The sequence below is a fragment of the Gavia stellata genome, chromosome 11, assembly GCF_030936135.1.
Source record: "Gavia stellata isolate bGavSte3 chromosome 11, bGavSte3.hap2, whole genome shotgun sequence".
Classification (NCBI taxonomy): domain Eukaryota; kingdom Metazoa; phylum Chordata; class Aves; order Gaviiformes; family Gaviidae; genus Gavia; species Gavia stellata.
In genome coordinates this window covers 25,895,559-25,922,790 of record NC_082604.1, presented here as the reverse complement: position 1 = coordinate 25,922,790, position 27,232 = coordinate 25,895,559, and the positions used below count along the sequence as shown (strand labels likewise).

The 27,232-nt window shown below is 36.3% G+C and overlaps 1 protein-coding gene across 1 annotated transcript; it reads right to left on the bottom strand.

Moving 5' to 3' along the window:
• Positions 1-3,410: 3,410 nt before the first annotated feature.
• ZBBX (zinc finger B-box domain containing) lies at positions 3,411-25,737 on the bottom strand. Its single transcript, XM_059822928.1, has 18 exons — positions 25,670-25,737; positions 24,959-25,072; positions 23,327-23,420; positions 20,936-20,984; positions 20,671-20,780; positions 14,599-14,766; positions 13,959-14,133; positions 12,959-13,079; positions 12,330-12,445; positions 12,004-12,107; positions 11,567-11,673; positions 10,580-10,611; positions 9,005-9,249; positions 8,034-8,199; positions 7,333-7,488; positions 6,124-6,360; positions 4,427-4,562; positions 3,411-3,486 (listed from the first exon to the last, which is right to left on the bottom strand). The coding sequence occupies exons 1-18, from the start codon at positions 25,735-25,737 to the stop codon at positions 3,411-3,413; spliced, it is 2,274 nt and encodes a 757-aa protein (XP_059678911.1).
• Positions 25,738-27,232: the final 1,495 nt, after the last annotated feature.

Genomic DNA, 27,232 nt, shown 5'->3' with positions numbered 1-27,232 from the left:
TGATGTATATTATTCTGAGAGTTGCAGGAAAGCAGAAAATGGCCACATTCAGTAAGGCTAAAAAAAATGAGACAGACCTTCAGTCTGCCAAACTACTGAAAAGTAGGTGTGTCCACGTGAATCCTAGAATACTTTAATATATAACAAATGTGATACCCTCTTTCAATATCCAAATTGATTGCCAAGTTAATCCATAGGATTTATGTTTTGTAAAATCAGGTTACCAAAAGTTAATGTACACAAGAAGATGTGCAGACTCACCCTAGAAGCTCAAAAACCATAAACTGGTCTTTCACTTTTTTCCCCTCCTCCTCTTCTGTTTCTCTAATTGGACAGAAAAGATCATTTATCTGTACAAATTCCTTGACATGGGTTTAACTCTAGCCATCCCTACAACAGGCATAGGAGGAAATAAAAAAAGAAAAAAAAAAACCAAAACGTAACCATTTGCACATTGTATTTGTATCAGGACAGAAATCCAGAGAAGTACATTAAACCACATCCATAATCATAAGTAGCAAACTTTCAACACTAGATTTGTTCTGTTTGCAACAGAAAAGCAATAAATGTCATAGAACTGCATCAGTTCAGGTGCTCTTTCTGGTCTTCTAGTTAGGATACCAGTTCCACCACTATGTCTTGAAGAAAGAAAAAAAAAAATCCACGCAAGAAAGACATCTTCAGGTGTGTTAAACCTAGGAATACAAAACTGAGGTGCATTTAAATCATCACTGACTAACCAAAGAGATTACTAATACATTGAAGTAAGCTTATTTTTAGTACAAAGTTTGTTAGAGGTATTATCAGAAGCAGTTTTTTCTTTCAAGAAAAAGGGATGGGAAGGGAAAACTGTTAAAATCAGTCAGTGACTTTCTAGTTATCTCCGACAAGCACAAACACAAAAGATTAGGCTGACTGTTGAGGGCTCTAAGCACACACTACAGTAGCACCTGCTTCATTGGTTTTCTAGTTAAAAATGTCTGGGAACACCATGGAAGCGGTCAATCTATCTGCACAAAGGAAATTAGTGTAATAGGAATATTTGGAAAAGTAACTCAAAAAGAAAGAAAAGGTTACATTCATGAGAGAAAAGCACTGGCCTTCATCTACAAAATAGAACACCTGCTTTCTGATTTTATTCTTAAAATTTCTGGCAAAGAACTACTGTAATAAAAAAAAAAAAATCAATATATGGTAAACTCTGTAAAGAAAACTGAAGTGGAAAATATGCCCTCACCTTAAAGACAAGAAATGAGGCAGGAAATCAAATCAATTGTCTGTTCAGCCCGATAGGTCTTGTTTTTATGAATTAGGGTTACCGAAGTATTTTTTCCTGTAAAATAAATTGTTGAGAAGATGACTGTCTATGTTGCCTAATATTAGTGCATAATTGATTGGGGGGGGGGGGGTGGTGTCAGATGACAAATGCATACTACATTAGAGTTCTATGGTGTGGGGAGAATATGAACAAGTATGTGTTTAATTGTCAGAACCTAAATAATATACTGCAATGTTTCCACTGATACATTAATGAAGGTCACTTGCCACCTCTGAACACAGAATCACAAGGTTTTCAAGATGAGCACTGAAAGATGTCTTTAAACATTTGAGACTATAAACAAAATTCATTTCTTAAAAACTACCTACATTTCCTAATTAACCAATTTAGTGATGGAAATTGTGACCTTTATTAAAAGGCATCTGACATAAGTTTTGTAACTTAATGATCACTGTTGCTGTGGTGAAAAATGACTGAAGGAGACACATAATCTTTTCATTAAATATAAAATGGATAACAACATAGTCAAAAGTACATACGGTGTCGCTCTCTGAATTTCATCTTCTATAAACTCCGCATTTAAAGTGGTTGTGAGAGAACCGCAGAACATGGAAGATGTAAAGCTGGATATAAAGCTTCTATTTCTATATGACAGTTTCTGTGAACAACAATTACCATTAATTTTAGAGTCCTGTAAGGTGATTTACCCACAAATGGATAAGAGCAATTGTCAGACAAAAGCTTTTAATTAATCCCTACTTTCAAAATTTCCCAACACAATGAGACAAAATCTCTGTGACTGCAATTTGATACACTTTTTTTGACCAAAACTGGGGGGGGGGGGGGGCGCGCGGGAAGCTTTTAAGATGCTTAGAAAAGCATCTTAAAAACCACAGTGAGGAAACTAATAAAAGAAGGAAAAAAGTGTCCACCACATTCAAATAGAACACAATGAAAAAAAAAAAAAAAACAACTTTAAGAAAACTGAAGTATGCTGCTGTATCTGAGAATCCTAAAGATGTTACCAAAAGACACCAGTTGGATCATTTCAAAACTGTAACTTCCTGCCACCTCCACAGAAAACTACTCAAAAAAACCTGCTCAACTACTGGGTACAATTAAACATCTCCTCAAAAAGAGAGCAGAAAGCCACCAAACCCCCTTTACATTAAAGTACCATGTCAGCATGTAACAGCCAAGTGACCTTTTACTGAAGTTATATTAATTGCATTTAACCTTACATTAACTGGGAAGGGGAGAAGAGGAGGAAGACGACACCTTTTCGTACAACACAGATGCAGCAAGTTCAAAAGTACAGTTGAGGCCTTGTCATGATCAGATAGAGAAATTAAAATGGTTTGGTGAAATCAAAACCACCCAGGATCATCTCTTAACCATATTTTCTCTTTGTTCTCTTAATCTTAAAAGGCCTGTAAGACAGCAACCTACAATAGAGCTGAATTTGGTATGCTGAACATAGATGACTCTGAACTGGCATGCTGGAACAGTGAAAGCAGTACAGTGCAGAAAGAGAACTGACTTCCCATCAATGCTGAGCAGAGGGAGCCAAGTTTATTGCTAGCATATGCTACCTGCTGAAATTAAGTGTAGCTGGAGAAGTAAAATACACTATGTAAAACTGTTAATTTCTATTCTGCAAGGCGGAAGTCCCTTAGTGGTAAAATACATGCTAAGCAGTAAAGTATACTAGACCTATTGCACTTTCTTCTATGCATCTCACCATATAAACTTGGCCATATTTGAGACTACCAATTTAAGAACACGCCATTAACACCCTCTTGCATATTACCTCTCAGCTTGGCAATGCAAAACTACATCTGAAGACATAAAAGTCGATCTGCGGGCAAGGAACCTTATACTGAATAAAAATTAAAGAATTAAAAAAAAGTCCTAAAAAATAATAGCACAAGACCCATTTTCTTTTATTCTGTTACTTCTTCATATTAATAGAAAAGCCAAAATCAAGGTTTTTTTAAGAATTTTTATTAACAGTTTCACAAAATAATCCTTAACAAATAATATCTTGAACAGCACTCAAGACACCTCTTCGTCTGCTTCTTAGTTTTGTATGATACACAGAGATAGAAATTGCATGAAGTTCTTTGCACGTTCACTGTAATGCAAGAACCTGTTGCTTATCCTCCAGAATTTCTTCCTCATCATCCATTTGGCTTTCATCCCAGCCCCTTAAAAGAAACATACCACAGTGATTTTCAGCAGCTCAAATTCCTTAAGCTACTCTGCTTTAAGCCTTAGTGACATATGTTCACATATGTAGAACTAAAAGGCATGAAAATAGCTTTTGCTATATATTTTGCAAGTATGCATATATGGTAAGCTACTATATTCATTTTTTCCCCTCAGTTTTTATCACATACATTTTCACCTCTTAAACAAGTAGGAGGTAAATAACATTGTCACTCTTGTCCCTTAATAGAAAAATCCCACATCCTAGAACAGGTAAGCTAGGAAAGTGGGTCTCATTTATACTATCTCCACTACCTGCAAATATTGTTTAGTTTTCTACTGACCTGCCATTTCAGTGTTATGAACATTAAAAAAAAAAACAAAAACAAAAAACCCACACAAATCTCTGAATCAGCTATAATCACATAGCATGTAGTTAATCTCACAGTGTCTCACTTACCCTTACTAGTTACGAGATCATAGTAAGAAACCAATGACAGATAAAACTTTGGGGAACAGATGTATCATAGACTATGGCGAGTTAAACGTTATTGGCTCACCTGCTCACAACTGCTTTTTTTAAAGGTACCTTTCAACTAAAGAACTTAGATTTTGCAGTAGATGTACTTTATAAATCTCAGTGCTGTATGTTAACAAAAGCTAATGCATTACAGAATCACAGAAATTAAAAAAACATAATCCGAAAATTTATAATTTGAAGTCTCAGCAACAAAATGTATCACTTAATTCTTAATCTGAGCTGCCTGAGAGTACTGGCTTAGAACACTAAGATACAAAATAGGTCATGCTGACATCTGTAATAAGCATATAAAGTACGATCAGAAAGTAAAGGCTGTTTTTATTTCAGTTCCAGCAAGATGTTTGGCATATTGAGCATTTTACAATATCTTAAAAACATACTCAGCAAGTTTAACTTACCTGAGAGTATCAACTCTGCTGTGGTCTTTTAGCTCGAGGTTTTTATGGACATCTATAATATTTCCACATATCTTCTCTGAGTGTCTGCTGGACGAGGTTACATCTTCAGAAGTTAAGCTGTAATATTTTTCAGGACCTAAAATATTTTAGGTCATTTCAGGAACAAATATAAACAAAAAATGCGGCACCTACACTATCAATTTCAAAGAATTTCACAGTATCAACAAAAACTTGCCATTAAAGGTCTCAAAACAACTCTAGCTGATGAAGGATGTCACTACAAGCCCTTAAATAAATTATGACTTTTTATTATGTGGTTCCTGTATCATTAGAAGTAATGGAGAGGGTTTGCTTCTAAGATGTTTATGCGAGTACAATGCAAAACCTTATATATAGGGCCCACTAATATCTCTGTCACCTCAAAATACAGTAGCAAATGTAGAACTCAGGTAGCTAACTAATGGTAGCAGGATTTAAAATGGAGTAACAGGATATAGCCCGCATCCACGAACACAAAAATATGATCAACTGGGGTCACAGTCTATGCTTCTTATACAACATACATGCAGTTATGTTACTATTTTCCCAGCTAGCCATAAGTCTCTGCTATGAACTTACAAATAATGAAACATATTCCAAGTGGAACGAAAAGGGAGAGAAAGAATGGGACAGTTCAATAATAACCCCCCTCCCCATTCTTCTCTGAGCATATTCAGCATGGATGTTCATCCTTCAAGCATTAACAAGAGAATCTCTTCCAAAAACACATGGGTTCTGATGAGTACGTATCAAAAAAGGAAGGACAGATGCAGTATTTGGAAGCCTCAGAAGAGCTGTGTGAAAAAATACAGCAAGACCTAAGGTAAAACATTTTAAAAGATAGCACACTCTGGAATCCAGATGACTCTTGTTTACTGAAGATGCATCATAGCCAGAACCTGCCAATATAAAAGGACCATAGCAACTCAGAGAGCAGGGACCATGTTACAGCCTAAGAAATGTAAGTCCACCAAGGCTGCTTATGGCACAAAGTGCCTTAGGCACTTGACCTATCTCCTCATTGAGATGGAACAGAAGCATCCCAGCCTTTTTTCTTCCTGTATTAAAAGAACAAAACCAGGACTCATTCTGTTCAACCATAACCAACTGACCTTGCCTGCCTGCCACTTCCCCCATCCTCGAAAAACAAGGAGATGGGTTTAAAAAGGCAGAGGAAAGGGGGTTGAGTCAAACCCAAAATGAGAGGTGAAACGACGTCTGTTGTGCCTTATTAGTGGCAGTTCTTGTCAGCATAGATTTATAAAATTTCCTGTCCACCTCTTCCCCTTCTTGCTGCCCTTGCTTCTAACAACACCTGGGGTGTTCACTATTAAATATCCAAGGAAGGGATACCTATTTAAAAGAAATTTATGATCTGAAATAATACCTAGCACATCCTGCAGGTTTTTGCAACAAAATGCAAGGGATAAAAAACTTAAGTTGTGCAAAACCGTCTCCTTCTACTAAATTAGGGTAGGTTAAAGTATGATCAAATGGAAATAAGTCACTGTTCAGCCACAAAGAGAGTCTTGCATCATCAAATGGTTTAGTACATTTTTGCATCAAAATCCATTAGATCCGAGAAGGCAAATGAAATAGCTACTTTTTCATTATGTTACTTGTAAGCATGAGGAAAAAAAAGCAGTATTGCCACTTACCTGTGTAACTTTGTAATTCTTTTTCCAGAGTAAGTAGGGCTTCTTGGTCAGCAATATATTCCCAGAGATACTCATCTTGTTTAGTTACATCAAGGCACTTGTGTTTTGATATACCAGTATCAACTCTAAATACATGCATAGGTGAACTCTTTGGTCTTGGCTGCCTGTTTGTTACACAATTTCCAGTCAGTTCACAGCATAGTGTATTTGTTGACCAAGGTCTTCTAGAATCGTTCCCTGAAATAATAGAAAAGGTCACAACTTCTAATAATTCTAGATTTCATGCATAAAGAGGATTTTATCTCAGCTCATTAATGACATTAATTGTAGTTAAAATTATGAATTGATCTGAACAGATTATTAATTTTGCTTAAGCTTGTGAATTAATGAATTTTAATAAAGAGTTTACAATTATGTTAGGAAGTAGCACCTCATGCTTCAGGGGTAACTTTCAGGAAAAAAATATTTGATTTAAATATTATGTACAATGGCACAAATTTTGGGGGAGGGGAGAGACTGAGAATGCGTGTAGAAAGCTTAAAACTTTGGTTCTGTCTTTTTTTTAATTTAAGGTAACATGAATAAAATATAGACACTTTCAACTATTTTTCTGGGATTCAAAATTGACAGTTTCAATTTCCGCATATAGCGTTTTTAAAATTGAAATGCCAAACTAGTTGCTTAAGATGAGAGAAATAATGTAACCTACATTGCTTGAGATGGAGACAGCTGAAATTGAGAAAAGTAACTGAAAAGTGCAGATATAGTTATGCATTACGTGTTTCCTTCTTTCTTATAGTTCATGTAGTAAGACTTATTTCAGTAGCATAAAGAAATCTTTTATTAAATCAAAACCGTATTGTACTAGATGCTGCAAAACACACACTAATACATAATCTTGTTCTAGACAGTTTATTAAATAAATATTCAAGCTGAGAGGAGAGTAATGGGGTAAAGGCAGGAGTAGAAACTAAGCACAATAAAAAGAACTATTAGTGACAGATGGAAAGAGAAAACTTTGAACTCAAAAGCCCATTATTCTGAAAACAATGCCATGTATATAAGCCATTATACCCAAAATACAAATACACTGATGAAGATATAAAAATGACCTAAATTCAACAGAATCATCACAGACAGCACTTCCACTTTTTACATAAGAAAAATTAACCTGTTAAAGTAGGACCTCAAAGCTGTTGCTGTCCTTACCTGGGTATGACCTCCACGCCACCATGAGGGGAGAAATTCTATTTTGAGTCTCCAAATCACCTGAAGGTCTATTCAACTGACTTTCTAAGACACCTTGAACTACAGAGTCATCAGCATATTCACTTAAGCTCCTTTCAGTAACCCACTTTCCATCTCCTGAAATTAAAAAGTATCAGAGGAAATTATTTGCAGGTTTTGCGTTAATATGCATTTACTGTTACTATATTTGCTGCATTTAATGTGTGTGATTTAAAGAAGCCATGCAACAAATTTTCCACACATAATGTAAAAAAAAAAAATCATACATAACACACTAACAAGCTTGAATTCAAGTGATATACTTGATGGAGTTAATATTCATGTTCACCAATCATTTCACATGTTGTTTCATATACACCACTGAAAGCATTTTTTTTTTTTTATGATGTGTATTATGCACAAAGAAAAGCAGAAATTCCTACTGGATCCAAATTCTCAAGGGATATAAAGAAGCATATAAATCTATAGCACTATATTGATGTAATTTATCTCAATGTACTAAGTTTATTTTGTCCTTCCACAGCGCCAGTTGGGTGTGTTGGCATGACTGTTACCCCAAAGTGACTTCTAAAAGTAAGCTAGATCCAAGTTACACAAAGAGAAGGATTTCTTACAGCAACAGCAATAAATATGTATATTGTTTGAGGTTTTTATTCATACGCCATTACCTGGAAACAGGATACTACTGTCCATAGGGCTAGAGTCATCACACAGTGAAGAACGTACTTCAAGCATTACTTGTTTAGGGTTTGCACCTACAACAAAGAAACCTTCAAGTCCCCGATACCATGTAGAAACAGATTTCTGTCTTCTGGCTACATCCTGTAACTTGAATAAAACACAAAGATATTAGAAACAGGAAAAGAAACAGGAAACTTCATAAGTTGACCTTGCAAGTTTATATTAATAAACGGCTCATTTCATAAAACTTGGAATGATTCTGATAGCCTGGCGTAACAGATGTTCATAAGGATGACAGTTTTGCGTGACATGTGCTTTAAAATCCTATAAACTTCCATTGCTAATGTTGTGAGAGTTGGAGCCTGTTCTTCCACTGATTGAATGTGGACATGAAAAGCAGTTTTTCTTTGTTTGTTTTCACTTATCTTTGTGTGCATCAACTAAAGTAATACTGTTTCACATCGACTCCAAATCTAACGTCCCAACCGCCTCCATGATTTTTTGTTTTCAATTTCCTATTCAGCAAAAGAACATTTGAATAATTGAGGTTAGATAAGAGTTGATACTAACATGGGAAGAGCTGCTTTCTCCCCAAGACACCTTTTTTTCTTTTTTGTCTGAGACTAGTCTGTTCTTTCTTTTGCTTTTTTTGAACATCAAAAGAAGACTGACAATACAAATTGGAAAGTACAGTGGCCTTCATCCCCTACAGATGAAATATAGTAGGCAGTGACAATCCTCCGATTAAAACTATACTCTTGATTGCTTTGGGAGGGGGGGAGGGGGTCTGGAGGAGAATGGGGAAAAATGGTAGAATATTTCATGGTAACCATACAACTATCACTATCTCTCAACTGACACAGCAACATGACCTATTGCCTCAAGCTAAACTGACAAAGTAAATTAAACAACATAGTGTATCTATTTAGCGATCAAAGATAAAATATTTTACCACTGAAGACTTCGTAATTGTAGGCAAAACCAAACTCTGGCTACTGCAGACACTGTCCAGTTCTTGTGAATCTTTATTGTTTTTCTGCAGTTGTGTCTCAAGGAGATACTTGTTGCCTATTAGTTCAGTAGGATTAGAAATCTTCTCAGGTACTTTACAGGAGCTAAGTGACCTTCTCATAGTCTTTAGTTTAATACTCTCCTTTTGCACTGCATTTCTTTCAAGACTGCAGACAACCATTTTTTCTACAAGAGTACAAAAAAAATCATGACAATAGGAAAATTTTTTTATGGAAATGAATATGAATTATAACCTGCAAGTCTACTGTATTTTCTTCATGAACTTAAAGTATGAAACCTCCATTGAAGATATCCCTAAGCCATAAAATTACAAGTACAAAGTTAACTTTCATTAGCTTCCTGCCTGATGTTCAGACATGCCAACATCCATGGACTAGACATACCAGGTAGTAGTACCAGTTCCGTGTCTAATGTCCTGTACATCATTGTCTATGAAAACACTAGATCTTGATAATAATCTTAACACATTTCCAACTACTTCTTCATGCTAATGTAATTTTTTACTGTAATTTAGAATGCTATAATGTAATTTAATTTAATGTAATTTAGAATGTGATAATCTAGCCAGTGCCAGTGCAAGAACTGCAATATCAATTTCATAAAATTTCCTTAAAAGTAATACAATGGTTTGAAATACACACTATCAAGCTGTGAATGATCCTGCAAGCTGTTTTTGTTTACACAAGACATAGCCATTTTATTTTTTACGCTGTGCCTAAAGAAGCACATAAATCACATCTCATTAGTGAGCTCTTATTTGCTTTTTCACATTTGAAGACTTAAATAAGCAGTTTCTTGAACTAAGCACAAAGGGAACAAGTGCTAGGTTCTGAAGTGCTGGAGCAATTGTTTGGTACTTGCAAGAATAAGAAATTCAGTACTCTTACATTCCAACTTACTTCTTAATATTAAAAAAGTGACAATATATTTTGCATAGTTTTAGGACACAGACTAAGATCTTAGGGACCCCTTAAGAGTACCACAAAATAAAGCTGCCAAACTTTCATGGTGATTTCACTGACGTGCAATGGGCACGGGAATACTTATACACTAATGATGATCTTTCATGCAGAACAAGTAATCATTTATATAGTTTCTCAACCTATCTATAGAAAAGCATTTTTCTACATAAAAAGGACACATGTCATATATTAAATCTAATACAGTACAGAGAAATGGAAAGATTTGTAAGATCACTTCATCTGCTTTATAATGGGTTTTCAGCATACAACTCATATTGGGGCAGTCTCTCCCTCAAATACGAGCTCACAGCTCTGAGATTACTGTCACAGCAGATGCCTATCATTTCAAAATAGCTTGCACAGCCCCTCAAATTGTGATTAAGGGACCTGCATAGCTCCCAGAATGGTACATAACTTAATGATCCTTAGTGGATGGGTGGATGGACAACCATCATAGTTGACTACCACATCCTAATGAGAATGATAAATTGGTATACACTTAGGTATATTACACAAAAACTTTCAAAATTTACCTTGAGAAATTTCTTTAGAAGAAATAGGATTTCTGTCAAGAGGAAAAGGTAAAAAATATCGAGTGTCAGCTGTGGAAGTTAAATGACAAGATGACTTTCTAATGATGCCTACAGTTTTTCTTGGCAAAAGGTCTGGTACTGTGTCGTTCTGATCTGCAACTGCTGAACCACTTTGAAACAGAGGAAGACAGAAAGACCAGAAGAATAAAATATAACAAAAACAGATCACATCTTATCATAAATAAATTTTTGGAGATCAGAAGAATTGCACATGTATCATTAATTATTAGGATTCTTAGTTTTGCCTAGAATTACAAGATTAGTCGAGTGAGAGTACCTTAAAAGTACACAACACTGACCAATTACAGACTTTGTATGCTAGTCCCTGCTCCTACTGAAATAAGAGCATACAAAAGAGAAATTCTACTTGTAATTCAGGACATACACATATAAAGAAATGTATCTTACATGGTTTAACACTGGAGTGATCAAGCAATCAAAATAAAGAAATTTCAAAATTATGCCTCTCTAGTTACAGGCAATTAATATACCTTGGTGGCTTACTGACAAAGTCAAAGGCACAAACTTACTATTCACTAACTTTAATGGTAAACATATCGTATTGGCCTGTTAACTGCCAAACTGTTCTTAGACTGTCTTATAAACTATTCATCAAATCATTACGTCATTCAAATGAAAACTTTCAAGGACAAAAACCAGTAATCACAGACAGGATCTTGGAATGTAAAGGAAGGGAAAGCAGTAACTAAGTGTCATGATACTGGCACAGTCTATGTCTTGCACTAAGGATGAGAAGACGTGTGTCTTAAGCATGCCTTAAAACAATTTACAATTTACAATCCAGGACTCTTCCTTTTCATATTAAGTATGACTGTCTGCAAATAAAAGTGTCTGTTTCTTAGGAATGTAACTAAATCAGAAGATAGGATTATTCCCTTTTCTAAATAATCTCTGCATTTCTGATACCTTCCACACTGCTTGAGTAGTTCAGTTTTTCCTTGCTTATTCATTCCCATAGCCTCAGCTTCCATCACCAAAAAGTTAGATGATTCTTCCAAGTCCTTGCCATAAGACTAATTAAAAAACAAAACCAAAAAAAACATATTCAGAAATAGATTAAAATTCCAAATAACATTAACACAAGTGATTAAAAGCCTGCAGATTTTATTTTTGTATAATTTCTATATACTAAGGGTCCCTGGACACAACAAGAAAAAATTACTGGGAACCTTTGGAAAGACATATTTTCCACATTTGTATAGAAAAGATAAACAGTGTGCCACTATTTTTTTTTATTAGAAATTATTTAGCTGTTGCTACTTTAAATATTTGACAGATCAACATGTAAACAAATCACTTCAGATCACTGTGAAGATTCATGAAGCCCTTTATTACATACTTACATCATCAAGGAACTCAATTTTCAAAGAGGACTCAGCACTTTCAGAAATAGTGTTGGGTACTTCCTCTCTAAAAACAGCTATCCAATATCTCTTCACCTCTTCAACTACGAAATACAATTAATTTGATGCATTTCATTTTTTCCTGTTCAAGATACACTTGCAAAAATGCAAACCTTTCATTTATTATTAAGTACCACAAATTTCTCGTTTCACTATTGTTACTTTCTTTAAGCAGAAACTGCTTACATATGTTCAACAATCATAGCAAAAAAAACCCAAGTAAAAGTATTTAATAGTTAGATTCAATACACAGAAATCTATTACACCTGTTAAGTCATCGACATCATCATCTCCTTCTCCCCCTCCTGCAATCACAGCCTGATGTGTTTGCACAGGCCTTAAATCTTTAATGCAACTACCAGAAATTTGATCAACAGGAGTTCTAAAAAAAGGAAAAGAAATCAATCTTAAAAAGTCATCATTGTTTTATATGTAATATCACAGTCATTAAAAAAAAAAAAACACCACACTACAGCAGTATTAATTGCTGCTGAAAAGCAGCAACGCTTCCTAATTTTGTTGAGATGACCTCGTACCTCAGGGACTAACAAAACAACTAACAAAAGCATGCTGAAGATCATACTTCCTTTTCTCTATAAAACTCCTGCAGCAAATGCCCCAAAATCAAGCAACCAAGTATCATTATCAGTCTTCAAATTCTAAAATAAACTGATAGCAAAGAGAATCCCTCCAAATAGTACCTCTGCAGTAATTCTGAAATATTAAGTCTTCAAATCTGGTTATAATGGTTATTTTATTAAAATAAAGCACCCTCTATACAGACACTTTAAATCTTGATAACATATCTAATATCTTAAAAGTTTAAATGGCATTTTTGTTAATGCTATCAAATATTACTGACTTCTTCTATTAGCACCAGCAACTTCTACAATACCTTCTGTATTTCTTAAGCAAGAGTTTCTCCAAGTAGCTCAGGCCATCCTTCTTGAATTCAATTTGGATAGGTTCTTTCATAACAGTAAGATTGGTCTGTACCTCACAAATTCCCACAGATTCTATTAGAATTATTCAAAAAAAATTGTATACAGCTATTCAGATTTATAAACGTGCTATTTAACTACTTTATTTTTAAATGAATGTCACATTAGTAGTCTATGCCTAGCTAAGCCTTTGCGGATTTCCCGAATTTAAATGGCCGGTGGTACTGTAGTTACACAACACAGTCAGTAGGGGGGGTAACCAGTAAAAACTCATTTATTACAGCCTTTCACATAAAGGAAGATTACCACATTGAGGGGCAGGGGAGGAATCCATGACTCAATAGATAAAAATCCCACCATATCACAGAAAAGAAGAAAAAAATGAAAAAAAGAAATCAGTATTTTTTTTGTACAAAAATACACAAAGAGCAAACACCATCCAAGGACTAGAGAAAAGAGACTAGCTTGCACAAATCCAATCAGACAAGAGGTGTTTTTCATATTTTTCCATGCCTACTTCAACTGATTGCATCATTTCACTGGGACAAAGAAATATTAAGAGCCTGTGGAAGGCAAGCAGAAAATGTACTTTGATACAACATTCAATGCTCATTCCTTGTCTCAGTTAAAAGCTGTGACTTTATGCTTGAGCATCACAGTTCATATTAAAGTCTCATGTGAGAAACAATGCCATAGAAAAGTACAGGGACACAAGCGAAACAATCTGGCCAACGCCACAGTTCATTACAAGAAGTGGGGTGAACACTAATCTGCACGTTATTAAAAAAACTTCAGAGATTGTTGTTAATTTATAAAGGAACATAGAGAGAAAGCTGAAGAAGAAACATTTAATATTCTAACAGAACATCTACCTTCACTAAATCAAAAATCTGCTAACTCACTAAAATGGCTCCTAGTATTTTTAAAATGCAATTAAAACAGAAAAAATCATACCTGATAGGACCCCACTGGCACAGAGTTGTTCTCTGTGATCACGATTACCTTTTCTCCATTGAAGCAAAGCTTCCTGAAAAGACTTTGCAGATTCCTCCTCATTAAATACACCATTTAGTAATAATCTTTTGTCCTGATTTTCAAGGCCTGTACAGGCTGATTCTGAGGACAGTTCCTAAATCAGTTCCACAACATAATTAATACAGCACTTCTGATGATAATCCTCTACCCAGTTACATAGAAGAGCAACAGCATTTTTAGTATCAGCTATTGAAATGCAGCACCCTGTTTTCTGGGCTTAGTCTAGCTACCCTGATAATCAAGATCACTCAATTTTTATGTGGTCTTGCTCACAACTAAATTGCAATGTTCTATCCAGAGCAAAAAGTTTGTATAAGCACACAAAAAAAACCCCATTTAACTTAAATGCTTTTAGTAGGCAGAAAGCAGTAGCCATGGATACCCCACATCCTAGGTATAGGATGGATATTATGTTGACAGACATGAACAGGGGTTAATGGGCTGTGCAAGTCTGATAGCCTGATCCCTCATTTGGCACACTGCGGAAAAACCTAAGGCCACTCTACCTAAGATGTCCTAAACAAAAAGATTTTTTTTTTTTTTCTGAACCATACACTACCTTAGCACTGCCTACTGATGTTAGGAGAGATGAAAACTTGTCTGATGTGACCTGATGCTTGCTGTTTACTTTCTTCTGCACATGATTAATTTTCAATTCATTCAGATTTACTTCCTTGATGAAGTGATCAATGACTTCCAATTTTCCAACATGTATATCAGCTTCTGTCTGTTAATGAAACATTATGAAACCATTGATTTATTATAAACATACTCAAACATTCTACCAAACAGCATATTAAAAGCAGGTAGGTAACCACATATTGAAGAGTGATGGTGACATAAGCACGTAATAATTTCAATAATCGATAGTGTGGAAGTGTGTGAGCAAAAATTCAATAATCTGAATATTCCATTAGGTACTACACAGGACAGAGTAAGTGGGGCAGTTCATGCAGCAAACATCATTTAAACAAATGTATGAGCTATGTTCTTTATTAATGAAGTTCTGCTTACTGCAGCTTTTCAGTAGACAAGCACATCTGTAGAGGTCAACAAGAGGAAAATGTTCATGTAAGGAACTAACTGGAATACCTGTTCATGCACAAAAAAATAGTCCAGGAAAGCCCAAACTATAAAGAACTGGATGAGTTTGACTGAAAATAGCTACAGAAAGAGAATAACAGTTTTACTCACACTGGGACTTTACTCATTTGCAACCTTCATTATAACAAAGAAAATTACTGCGGAAATATAATATGAAGGTTTTGATTGTCAACTCTTGAATGATTACCAAGGAAAAACAAAAAATATTTCATGTTCATCCTTTCCCTATGCACAGAGGCCAGAAGGAAAGATCTTTTGCCTACAAAATCCTCAAGTAAGGAACACATTCTTACCACAAAAACACAAGAGCAGTAAAGGTACAGGCAGAAAGTGTAATCAGAAAGAGTCAAAGATGTCAAGCAGCCATTGCAAAACTAGAACGTGCTTACATCTCCTCCTTTCCACCTACTCTACACTATAGTCGACCCAGTGACTTTGCAGTTGCTGGTTGCACATTAAATGGTACTTGTGACGTGCCAGTGAGTATGTGTGGAGACTAACTGCTTCAAACAGTGGTTACTTTTTTTCCTTTTGCAGTCTTCCTCTGATTCTTATACTGCAATGCAGGATGAATAAGGTTCAAAGTTTACTGTATGAACATGCATGCTTTATCTTTTTCCTTAATCCTAATAGTCTACAATCATCCGTAACTGATATGAATTCCTTTTTCCCCAACCTCACCGACATGTTGCTAACACACATGGAGATCACAGAAGCATATACTTAAAGAGGGGAATTTCTCTCTGTAATTGCCCTTCTCCTTGGCTCATTCTGTTTCCTATGGCACATGCATTCAGAAGTATACAGCTAAAGATTGTGTATATTTCTTTTTCACCACATGAAGAAAATAATCTTAACAGTACAGTAGAATTCAGTAGAAGTCACATTCCTTTGAAGGAGAGAATTCTATTGATGTAGCTTCATACATCTGCTCTCTTTAAGCAAGCCCAGTTGGATTATGTACAGCTCTTTTTGGTACTCTAGCACACCCTATATAATTGCAGATCAATATTTGAAAGGCTCACCCTGCTGTGTTATTTGTATAAACAGCATGAGCATCTTCACTGAGATTTTGCTCAATTGCTTCAAAATACTTAAGCAAGAATTGCAAAACTGATTCTAGAGAATACTTGCAAAGCCTATTTGTTTTGGCCTCATGTTAAACTTCCCAGCAACTGAACGCAGATGCTTATTTTCTACTTTGCTGCCTAACCAACACAGGCATCTCTCTCTGCACCCTTTTGTTAGCTCCCTTTATTAATAGAGGAAGTTTCTAATTAGTTTCAGAGTAGGACTGGAAAGAATAGGGAAGAAGACAAGTAAAAGGGGAGGGGGGGGTGAGAATCAAGGTGGATTTCTCCTGATGCAGATGGAGTGATCACAGCACTTCATGATTCTCATTTTAAACCCCTGTATTCTTCCAATGAACTGCTGTGTGGCCTTTAATCCCCACAATAAGCTTCCAGCATCTCAGTCCAGTTAGTTTATCACCAAAAATGAGATAAGTAGCTTATCCCTTTAAAAAAAAAAAAAATATATATTTAAAAAAGAACACATTACAAATGTCAAGATTTATCGTTGTTATCTTACTATTGCTATCACCCAGTTTTCAGTTCTAGGCTTAAAAGATCTGCTACTATCTATTTAAAAAAAAATCCTAAACAGTCTGCATTTAGATGTGGATGATGAAATATTTTTATATCCATGTAAAACAGTTCACGGAGAAACTTTTACATCCAGTCCATAACTCAGGATAACACATCATCCCCAGAAGATGATTGCTGGGTTTTCATTACTCACAGGACTGTGCATCCTTCTGTAACTGCCTTAAATTCTCACCTGAAGTTTTTCCATCAAATGATGTAATCTTTCTACTAACATACTATAAGCAAGGATCATTTCAACAATGATGTATTTATCAGACCAATAGCTTTGACAATTTACTGCAGTACTAAACAGATTTTATTTCTGGGAAGAAAGAATGAGATCATCAAATAAATTTTAGCGGGATAACAGAATGACATATCCAGTGACATCACTGAAAAGTAAAATTTGCCTTCAGGAAAACCTCATAAGGTAGAACCAAAATGGTTAAATCAACTTACATTTAATCAAGACCCACTCTTCATTTTCTGTATTTATGTTAGCTTGCAGTTTCACAACAAAGCAACTTTGATTTTTTGTAATCATAATGACATATGAATCCAAATCTTTTTTTCATAAAAAGTTCCTGACATAACTTCTCTTTGATTCATTAATTCCAGCTATAAAGCAGTTATCATTAATGTAGGAATGAAAGAAAATGAAAACAAACATAATAATATATATTTGACAGGTATTAAAAAAAGCAAATCATGGCATTTCTCAAAATCAAATTTGGAATAACCTTAGGAGAACAAAACCAGTAGTTTTGTTCAAAAGATAAAAATCAAAAATGCATGTACAATTTGGTCCAAAAAAAGAGTTGTTACAACCCATTTATGAAACGCAATCAGATATAATGCATGAGAAACTTAAGTTCGTTGCAATGAAGTGTTATACAATAATTCTAGGAAAAATGTTTACTACCCTAATTATAAAATTATAGAATTTTTATTGTTTCATAACAGATATGCGACATAAAGTTCTATGTTAGAAACTGAATATTACTGAGCTGAATAATAAAGTCACACACAACTTAAGTCTCCACTGTACTATGTAACATTTTACTTTCATCACAGTTTATTCCTTTGTGAGTGGAATCTGAGTATGAAAGAATCAGGAATGCTGGAAGTGGCATCTGACAGAACAGACATAATTATAAGCAGGAATTCAGAGTTTCAAGCTTCCTTATCTTTAAATTACAAGTAACATAGACTGTTAAATACACTCACAAGGGTATATAATTGTCCTTGATGAACACACACACACCTTTGACCATTTTTAGTACTGACAATTTTTTTTTCCAAAATGCCTGGACATCCAACAATTTGGAAAAGTCTCAAACAAATACCAGTAACACTATTTCAAAAAGCCTGTGTAAAAATCTCCTCACCCAGCAATTTGTTACATATTTCCAAACATGTAACACTACCATTGGTTCAGTTTAAGTCAGTTTTCCATGAAGCATGCGTAACTGTAAAATTCATCAAGGCACAAGACAAGACAGCATGATTTTGTTCTCAGTATATATTGCAATAAAGCAGCTATGCTATTTGCTTCTACGAAAACTTTTTTTTAACCGAAAAACTTTCTATTGAAGAAGAAAGTCACGTGTGATAGCGTGAAAGCAATCAATTTGTAACTAAGCATTGTTAGAACAATGCCTTGTTATGCACCAGCGTTGTCCTCATCTTACAAAAATGCTATTCATGACCTACGATGCTTTCTGGGATCAGGAACGGAGTACTCGGAAGCATAGCTCCACCCACATTGAAAGGGCGGGAGTGTTTAAGAAAAAACCAAATCGTAGTTCAATTCATCATAAAAGTAACGATTGCCCCCCCCCGCCCCCCCCCGCAATGCTCTCAAACGTGAGAGCAGAACACTTGAGCGGTGGAAGAGCAGCTGTGTCGGAAACACAGGGAGCAGCAGCGGCCGCCGGGTGCGGGCGGGGCAGGCCCGGCTGCCGCGATGGGCCCGGGGCCTCAGCGGCGCCGGCAGCGTCCTGCGGGGGCGCAGCGCCGCCTGGCGGTGCGGCCCGCAGCCCAGGCACAGCCGGGGAGCGGCGGCGGGGGGGGTCAGGCCGCTGCCGCGGAAAGCCCGCCCGCCGCCGCAGGCAAACGCAGCCCGCGGAGAGACAGCCAAAGGCGGCCGGAGGTGCTCTAACGATTACACGGAGTGCTTAACACCTTCGTTACAGCAGCTTCGGCAAAACTAGGCCCGGCTCATCTGAAAATACGGATTTACAGCGCAGACGGGATTGCGCGTTAGAAGCTCGGAGGAAAACACCCTTTGCGCTGCTGGGGATGTTCAGACGGGGTATCAATTCTTGGGTGAGCACTACTGAAATGAAGGGGAAAATAAAATTAAAAAAAATAGTAAGTCAAAGAATTGAAGGAAGCAAAATCCCGGTGGCTTTGATGCCGGGTAATCTTCACAAGAATTTAAAATCCACAGGTATTTTTTTCCTAAGGAAAGCCATTAAAAAGACACAGACAAAATATCTGTTCCTTTTGTTTAGAGTGTTAGCAGCTCCAACTGCTTTAATTTGCTGTAAAAACAATACAAATACATCATGGTAGGTATTACAGGATGGGGGGGAATCTTTCTAAAAGAGGTGCTACTTTTTGTAGAATAAAAACATTATTTTCTCATTCAACAGTGGAACTACTCTATTCACACAAGCCACTTCAAAAATCTGGTAGGATGAGGCTACATCGTATTTTGGAGGCTAAGTTTCCTATTTACACTCAATAAAAGGCAAAATCTCTCTATTAGATATAAATCACCTCACACTTGGTAATACGGATTTCCACACTAACACAGCCAGCACGCACCAGCTCAGCAAGCAGTCAGAATTAAGAATGTGCCCCAGCGCTTATCAAAGAATTTAAAATTACAAAATATTCACGGACCACTCAATTTTGCCCCATTTGCCTGCAACCATACATCTTATTTTAATCATATGGTAGTGTTGTTAAGTAAGAGATCAGTCTTCTTCAGTCACATTCACACGCTAGGCAAATGAATAAAAATACAGCTTAAAGAAACTCCCTGTTAAAAGATTGGCTAACAGTTCTGATAACAGAATCATTTAATCTGTTTCCTTGCCATTCAGGAAGATCAGCATATAAAACCGCCCTTTACCTTATGCACACTAAGTAGTTACCAGGCGAGAAATCCTACAATTAAAGTGGGTATCACCAATACATTTTGGGAAACAGGTGAAAAAACCCTATTACTTTAATTTCCATTCCAGCAAGAGATATTTAAATAAAGTAGGATCAAATTAATCTCAAATATCTAAGTAATTTTTTCCTCTTTTTAAGTTGCTGCACATCTAATAGTCAATATGGCATCTCAAGCTGACCATCTTACAGAAGTCTTATTTTTCCCAGCAGAACAAACTGCAAAAGTGAGGTATTAAAAAAAAATCTTCAATTCACCAGGCTAAAAGTTCAGATGAGCTCCTTGACTTTTTCATTTCAAAGCAGCAATACTGCCATCAAAACGATTCCTTTTTACAGAAGGGGCGGAGACAGCTAGTACAACGACTTCCATAGACTACCATAATACACCGCATCGTACAGAAAAGCTAACATACAGAAAGCTAATGGAAAATATAGACCTGCACCTATGTTTTAGGCATGCACATATGTATTTCCATATATAGGTCTCTTCATGAAGGAGCTTGGAAGTGAATTCCAGGTCAGACAGCTTGTCTGTGCAGACCACACACAGCCTACAGCCTGGACAAACCCAAGGTAATACGTTGTGAAATGAATTATACTATCTAGACATATATATATTATATACTGCTACAAAGCTACTACACATACACATTACATTCTGTTGCTATAGAGTAATTTTTAAACCATTTACTTACCAGCAGTGCACTCTTAATTTCACGTAGTCCACATGCCTTCCCCTTCACTTTAGATTTTTCATGAGCTACAGCATTTGCCATTTCATGTTTAAATGTTTCTTTCACTGGCTCTAGAACAGAAAAAAAAAAAAAAACAACCAAAACCACAGCAAACCCAGTACTTCAGTCTCTGATTTCTTTATTGCTTGATTGCGGCAACCTCCAAGAACCACATACTCTAGCAGATGTTTGTGAGTTTTTATTTAGTTAACAAAGATGTCTTTACCTTGAATCTGTTCTTTGAGTATTTGCAACTTCACTTTTCCTGGAGAAACCTATATGGAATAATATTTACATAGATACATAATCACTAAGGTATTGGAGTATCAATATTAAAAAGAAACCTAAGGTGCTAATGAAAATGAATAAAAGCGTAACTTTTATAGAATTGAAATGTTACTGTTACTAGGAAAAGAGCTAAGCATGTATTTAAAGATAGAACTCCATGTATTGCTCATGACAGCCGTTAAGTCTGACCCATTTCCCTCCCCATTCATGCAATGCCATTGTCCTTGTTTGCCCAGCCAGGTAGGCAGCAGGTGTCTTCCACAAGCACAGCCCTGCACAACTTTCATAACCATAGTGACTTAAGCTCAAATGTCAACCAGCAAAGTCTACTGCACATATGATCTGCACATATTATCTACCTATGGTTTGTTGGGGGAGGGGGGCGTTAGTTTGTTTTGCTTCTGCTTCTCCTCCTCCCTTCCATGATCCAACACCCCAGTAACTGATCATTTTCAACATTTTTGGCTCCTCAGTTTTTCCCTGCAGAGTCCACACTGCACCCTCACTTCCCCATCCCCCTTATGCATCTGCAGGCATTTTAGTTTTGCCTGTTTGAAAGTTCTGCCCCATACATCTTCTCCTTCGCCATCACAGCTGAAATCTGAAGTCTTCGAAGTAGTAACAGCTCTGAGTTACTTGTCTCAGAGAAGGGGAAAGAGAAAGAGGTGGGTAAAAGAAAACCTTTTCATCCTGGTCCTCTCTTCTACTCACAGCAAGTAGGCAATTTTATTGAAATTGAGTGTGTTGGCTGAGAAGACCTTCACACCAAACTGCTGCTGCTTCAAAAGACTTCAAATAGCAACTGTGACAGCTCGATCTCAAGTTGCCATTGTCTGTTTTTCTCTTCAGACTTACATAAGCTTTATTTCAGCCAGTTTCAAATGGTCTCTCTTAATTAACAGCTCTCATTTCAACACAGCAAACATAGCATGGCTTCCAAAAAAAAAAAAAAATTGTAAGAGAAAACTCTCTTTTTATGTCCCACTCAGTCCAATTTGCATGTCCCTCCAGACACATCAATGCCTGCTAAAGGAATGAGGAAGTGTTTCTAAGTTGAATTAGTTTGGATTTGGGGGTCCCCTACAGATTTTTTCACACTAATTCATGAACAAGTAGAGAACATAAGCTCCATTATTGCAATCGGTATTTTAGCAGCACTCATCAACATTACTTGATGATGGATACACCTAATGCTTGCTTCCGTGATGTATAAAGCCCCAAGGACAAGAGCCTAAGCTATTAAAATGATGACTTTATTTCACCAGAAAATGAAATATTAGGACTAGGTTATTACAGTTGGAAGTCATAACACTCCCTACAAGGTCCAGTCTTCAGCTACTTACAAATGTGACCAACTTTTACCGTTCCCATACATCTGCCTTACCCTTAATATTTTTTGAGTTTGAGCAAAATTGCCCAAGTCATTTCCATTAAAAAGAAACCAAATTTTTCAGTGACTTAGCAGGAAAGTTCTACATCCCTCCTTTTAGGTCTGAGCAAGGACATCATAGAACAAGAATCAATTGACAAACCCAATCCACTTTTTAAAACACGCAGAAGCATTCAGTCTCAATCCAAGAGAATGGACCGAGTTCCAGAGAATGCTTCAAAGATCTGTTTAACCCACACTTGACCAACTAGCATCAGTCCTCATGGGATGAATGTAGGACTTTTCCAGCTACTGTCGACCAAGTGGCAAGTTGGGTTCTCAGTCTCCTTCTGTACTTACTGAAAGAAACCCAGAAGCATCATAAGAAAGATTATAGGACATGCAGAAGTGGGGAAAAAAAAACAAACAAAAAAAGAGAATAAACCACGAGTCACATGGGAGTTCTACTGTGAATGCAGATGCCATTTACGCAGTGACTCAGTTAAAGAAAAAACTTTAGTTTTTAATGTGGTGTGCCTTTTTCATAGCTTTTATCTATGAAGACAGCAAACCTGTACTCAAAACTTCACGTGAAGCCTTGTATTTCAGATTCATAATGGACATTAGACAAGGCCTAATTAATTTGAAAGACAGGCTCCCAATGACTTCCATCACTACCAAATTAGACTCTTACAATATTAAATCTGTAGAAGCAATGATAATTTGCTATCTCTTGCAATTAAAAAAACAACAGATCACCAAACAGAACTTGATGTTCCTCCAGCTCAAAGAAAAACATAAGCTTGGCATGGAAAAATAAACAATCATAAATTTTACTCAGAAGGTGCTTCACCTTTTATTTTTACGGTATGTAAAATTCCCAAGTTCCATAGCATAAATGTTCTAAATCTTGTTTTGTTTTGAATACCTTTACCTGCAAATATACTAATAGTTTACTACCTTATTATTTTTTTCTTTGCTTTGTGACAAAACTCGGGCTTGGATGGTCATTGGTCCTGCCTGTCCAAATTTCCAATGATAAGCACTTGATTTCCTATGAACCAAGAGCAAGAAAGAACTTAGAAATTATGTTTTCTGTAAGCAAGAGAAGCTTAAAGGTTTTCCTTCAGGTTTTTAAATAAGAACAGAGCATCACAAAAATAAAACACTTGTCTATAAGATCATCAATTCCCCAAAACACAAACATCTCCCTTCCATTGAAACCTGCTTCACATCTACTTTAATCGTAGTAAAAACATGAAATGTATAAGAAAGCACTTATTTTTAGACCATCAAATCAGTCCAAGTTTTTAAACATAAGAAAACCCCATCAATTCTCTAAGGTTAGTTTAAGAAGAATAAAAATGTACAAGAAGTACACTTTAGATAAATCTTCATTGTCGCAATTTACTCTGGGGCATTCATCCAGCACAGCTAAAATGCAGCATCTTTTAATAAGCCAGGAACACATACCTACAATTAAGATATCAGTGAATATCAGTTTAGATATTGACTACTATGACAAACACAGAAGACTAAGGGAGATTAAACAGTGATTTTCAGTTTTAGCACACTGCATAATACACTATTGCACAATATTTATCAAGCATTCAAATGACTGATCTACTTTGTTTTACAGAAAACCAAACATAGCGCAAAACAAACTAAAGCATACAAAACAAGGAGTAAGGAAAACATGTAAGAGGGAAGAGGGATGATCTTCGCACCAGTGGCGCAAATGCCAATGATTCCTGCCATTTGAACTCCCCATAACAACACTATCAGGGTTTGCAGGTAGAAGGTCATGAGAACAACACAAGAACAACTGCATGAGAACAATATGGGGGAAAAAAGTGCCATGCGCTATCTGGAAAACACTGCCCCAACAGCTCAAGCAAAAGTTTACAGAGCTGCTAACAGCAGACCCTTAGCATTACCAAGACTAAGGCACTAAGGTGTCCAAGGCGCTTTTATCTCCAGTGACAAAGTATGTCAGGCAGAAGTACAAAGAAATGGAAGCAGATGTTGCAGAGATTTGCTAACATTCAGAATGAGCCAGTAACAGAGCCGAGATTGAAACTTCCACCCTAGCACTCGCTTAATTACATTATGCTTACTTTCCAAGCCGTGTTTTCCATCATACAGAAAATGTCTTTCTGAGAAGCTACACAGATGCATGCAAAACAGGATCAAAGCAATATTAAGAACAGCATCCTCTTCAGAAATGAGGCTGAAATAGTGCAAGAGAAACTACTTTGTCTTCTGCTTTAAAACTAAGGTGACAAATCCAATCAGACAGGGGAAAAAGGGAGAAGAGGGAATAAATGAGAAAAAGGAATCTCTGCCTCTGAAGGAATATCCCTGCCAGGAAGGATTTGTTAGTTTACTTCTAAAAAAAAAAAACATCACATGGGAGTTTAAAAATAAGAAAGTAGAAAGTCATAGGGTAGCAAGTTTACCATTGGGAAGAAAGATTGGAAACTGAACACTACTGTGAATACCACACTTTGCAAGAGGTCCCATTTGGGGCAGGGGGAGATGTGAAGGGAGCATGTCATTGGATCCTTTTTTTGAAACAGAAATTTAACCTACTTTCTCTCTTCTTTTTCTCTGCTCATGTTTGACTGTAGTTGCCGTAACTTCTTCTCCATCTCTTTGTTTTCTGTTTCTAACTGCAGTTTCTCCAACTGCAATTCTCTGACAGTTCTGGAGAAATTAAAGTAGTAAAACAGTCATTAGAAATTACATGAAAGACAGTAAGCTACCTGAAGCAGTTTAAAGCAGCAAGAAAAAAAAGTTGAAAAATTTGTCATTAAAGGCATGTCACCCTTCTGTCTCCCAGCAAGACTGAAAACAGTTCTGGAAAATTTAGGGCAGGTCAGGTGCAAACCGCTTGGATCCAAGAACATCTCATTACAGAGGAGTATGCTGACAGTGATATGGCTATTCCAATATAAGCTTCAGAGTGGCCAACATAAAACTGATACAACTGTGTATTTGGAAAGGTTTGTTGCCTAATTATATTAAAATAAACTATCCCAGTGAATCCTTTAGTATTGTTCGTTTATAAAGCATATATGTTAGATATACAAAGTTGTAAGACCTATACCTTACTCAGAAAATAGATTAAAGCCTAAGAAAAGAAAGGCTTAAGGATTAAAACATAGGGAAAATGCTAGAAAAGAAACACATCATAATTCTTCTTGCTCTTATACAAATAAGCTCTTCTACTTAATGTTGCATTAAAACTTATTAAAAATGATGAAAAAACATCTCTATCACAATCAGATAAAAAGCACTTACTTTGCTTTTAATCTCACTGAGGTTCCAGGTTTTGAGCCTGGGAGTATTACAAAATCATTGATGTTCATGATTCCCCGTATAATCTCTTCTAAAAAAGAGAATTTCAATGATCTACAGTTAGCAACCCGTTGAAATGGGAATTCGATTGAAAACAGTAAAAACTTGTTACAAATCCAAAAATACTAGTGCACAGAAAGAGAAACGGAGCGCAGAACTTGTTTAAATGAAGTGCCAATAAAATCCTGGAGCAACTCTAAATTAAATTTAACTGAAAGAAAAACTTATTACATTTATGATACCAGGGAAAAGATTTACTTGCCTGTTTCATTTGGGCAATTCCCTAAAGTTCAATGAAAGCAGTTAATATTAAAATATAACACAGCTTTCTTGAACCAGACCCATAGAAAGCACAGAGAAGGAGAAAATTGTACCAATGGCTATGAATCCAAATCAGTTGAGATGGTTTGATAAGATAAACGTCTTCTGTCATATACAAATTGATACAAAGGAAAACGGTAACTCGCAGAGCAGAGTTATCCCCTACTCGCAAAACTTGAAGACAGTGGTATTTTAAAGACAATTGTTTTCCCCAGGTTGTCAAATACTTCTCCAACAAGCGAGTTTACACAGCAGAGTTCAACTGAAGCTTAATATCCATACCCTCCCTGCGCTAGAAAGTTTTCAGTGTAACTAGTTCAGACTAAGCAGGCTGCTGGAAGAAACACACCAACACTCTATTTCAAGCACAGTGCCAAAGCTAAACATTTACTTGTGCTGCTGGGATGCATACAGAAAAGGAAAAAAACTTTTAGTCCAGAGACTTACAGCCAACAGGACATTTGGAAACTGTTCTTCAACTGTTGGCTATCAGATTCCAGCGGAGTAGGACCCAGCTGAAATGATGTGGAGAAGCCTGGTATTTGAAATACATCAAACGTATAACTGAGCTCAAGAGCAAAAGCTCAGCTGCCTGTCTGCACCTAAACGTGAAAATGACTGTTAATACAGTTAAAATGTGTCCCAATAATACCTCCGTCCATGAGGCAAAAACACATGTCAATGGCACATTATAAACAGTTAAAACATCTGGTGCCACAGGGCCTAAAAGCAATGACATTTCCGTGCTGACAGAAATGTCCGATGTGCACACAAAACATGCTTCTTACTGGGCTGGGAAAAACAAGCACTCCATTGTTTCTTATCATTTCAGAACAATTATTCTTTTCTCACATTCTAAGATCAAACAAGATTCTATTAACTTAGAATAGAAGAAGGTTCTTCTATTGGCAAATGCGCGCTAGAAGGACTAGTGCATCTAGAGAGGCAGGGATAACGCACTGGTTTTGATATAACCCAAAGACTACCTAGTAGTAAAAATGGAGGTGAATGACTGAAGCCAGCTTACCAAGCTCAAGGAGGGAAAGTAGTTAACTCATAGAAATGATATTTTTTTTTATAAACCTTAACATACTTTACTGGAAGCAAGTATTTGAAGAGGTAACTTAAAAGTTGCGATAGTATCACAGATAAAACCATCTACAAAGTTTCAGGAATACAGTAATA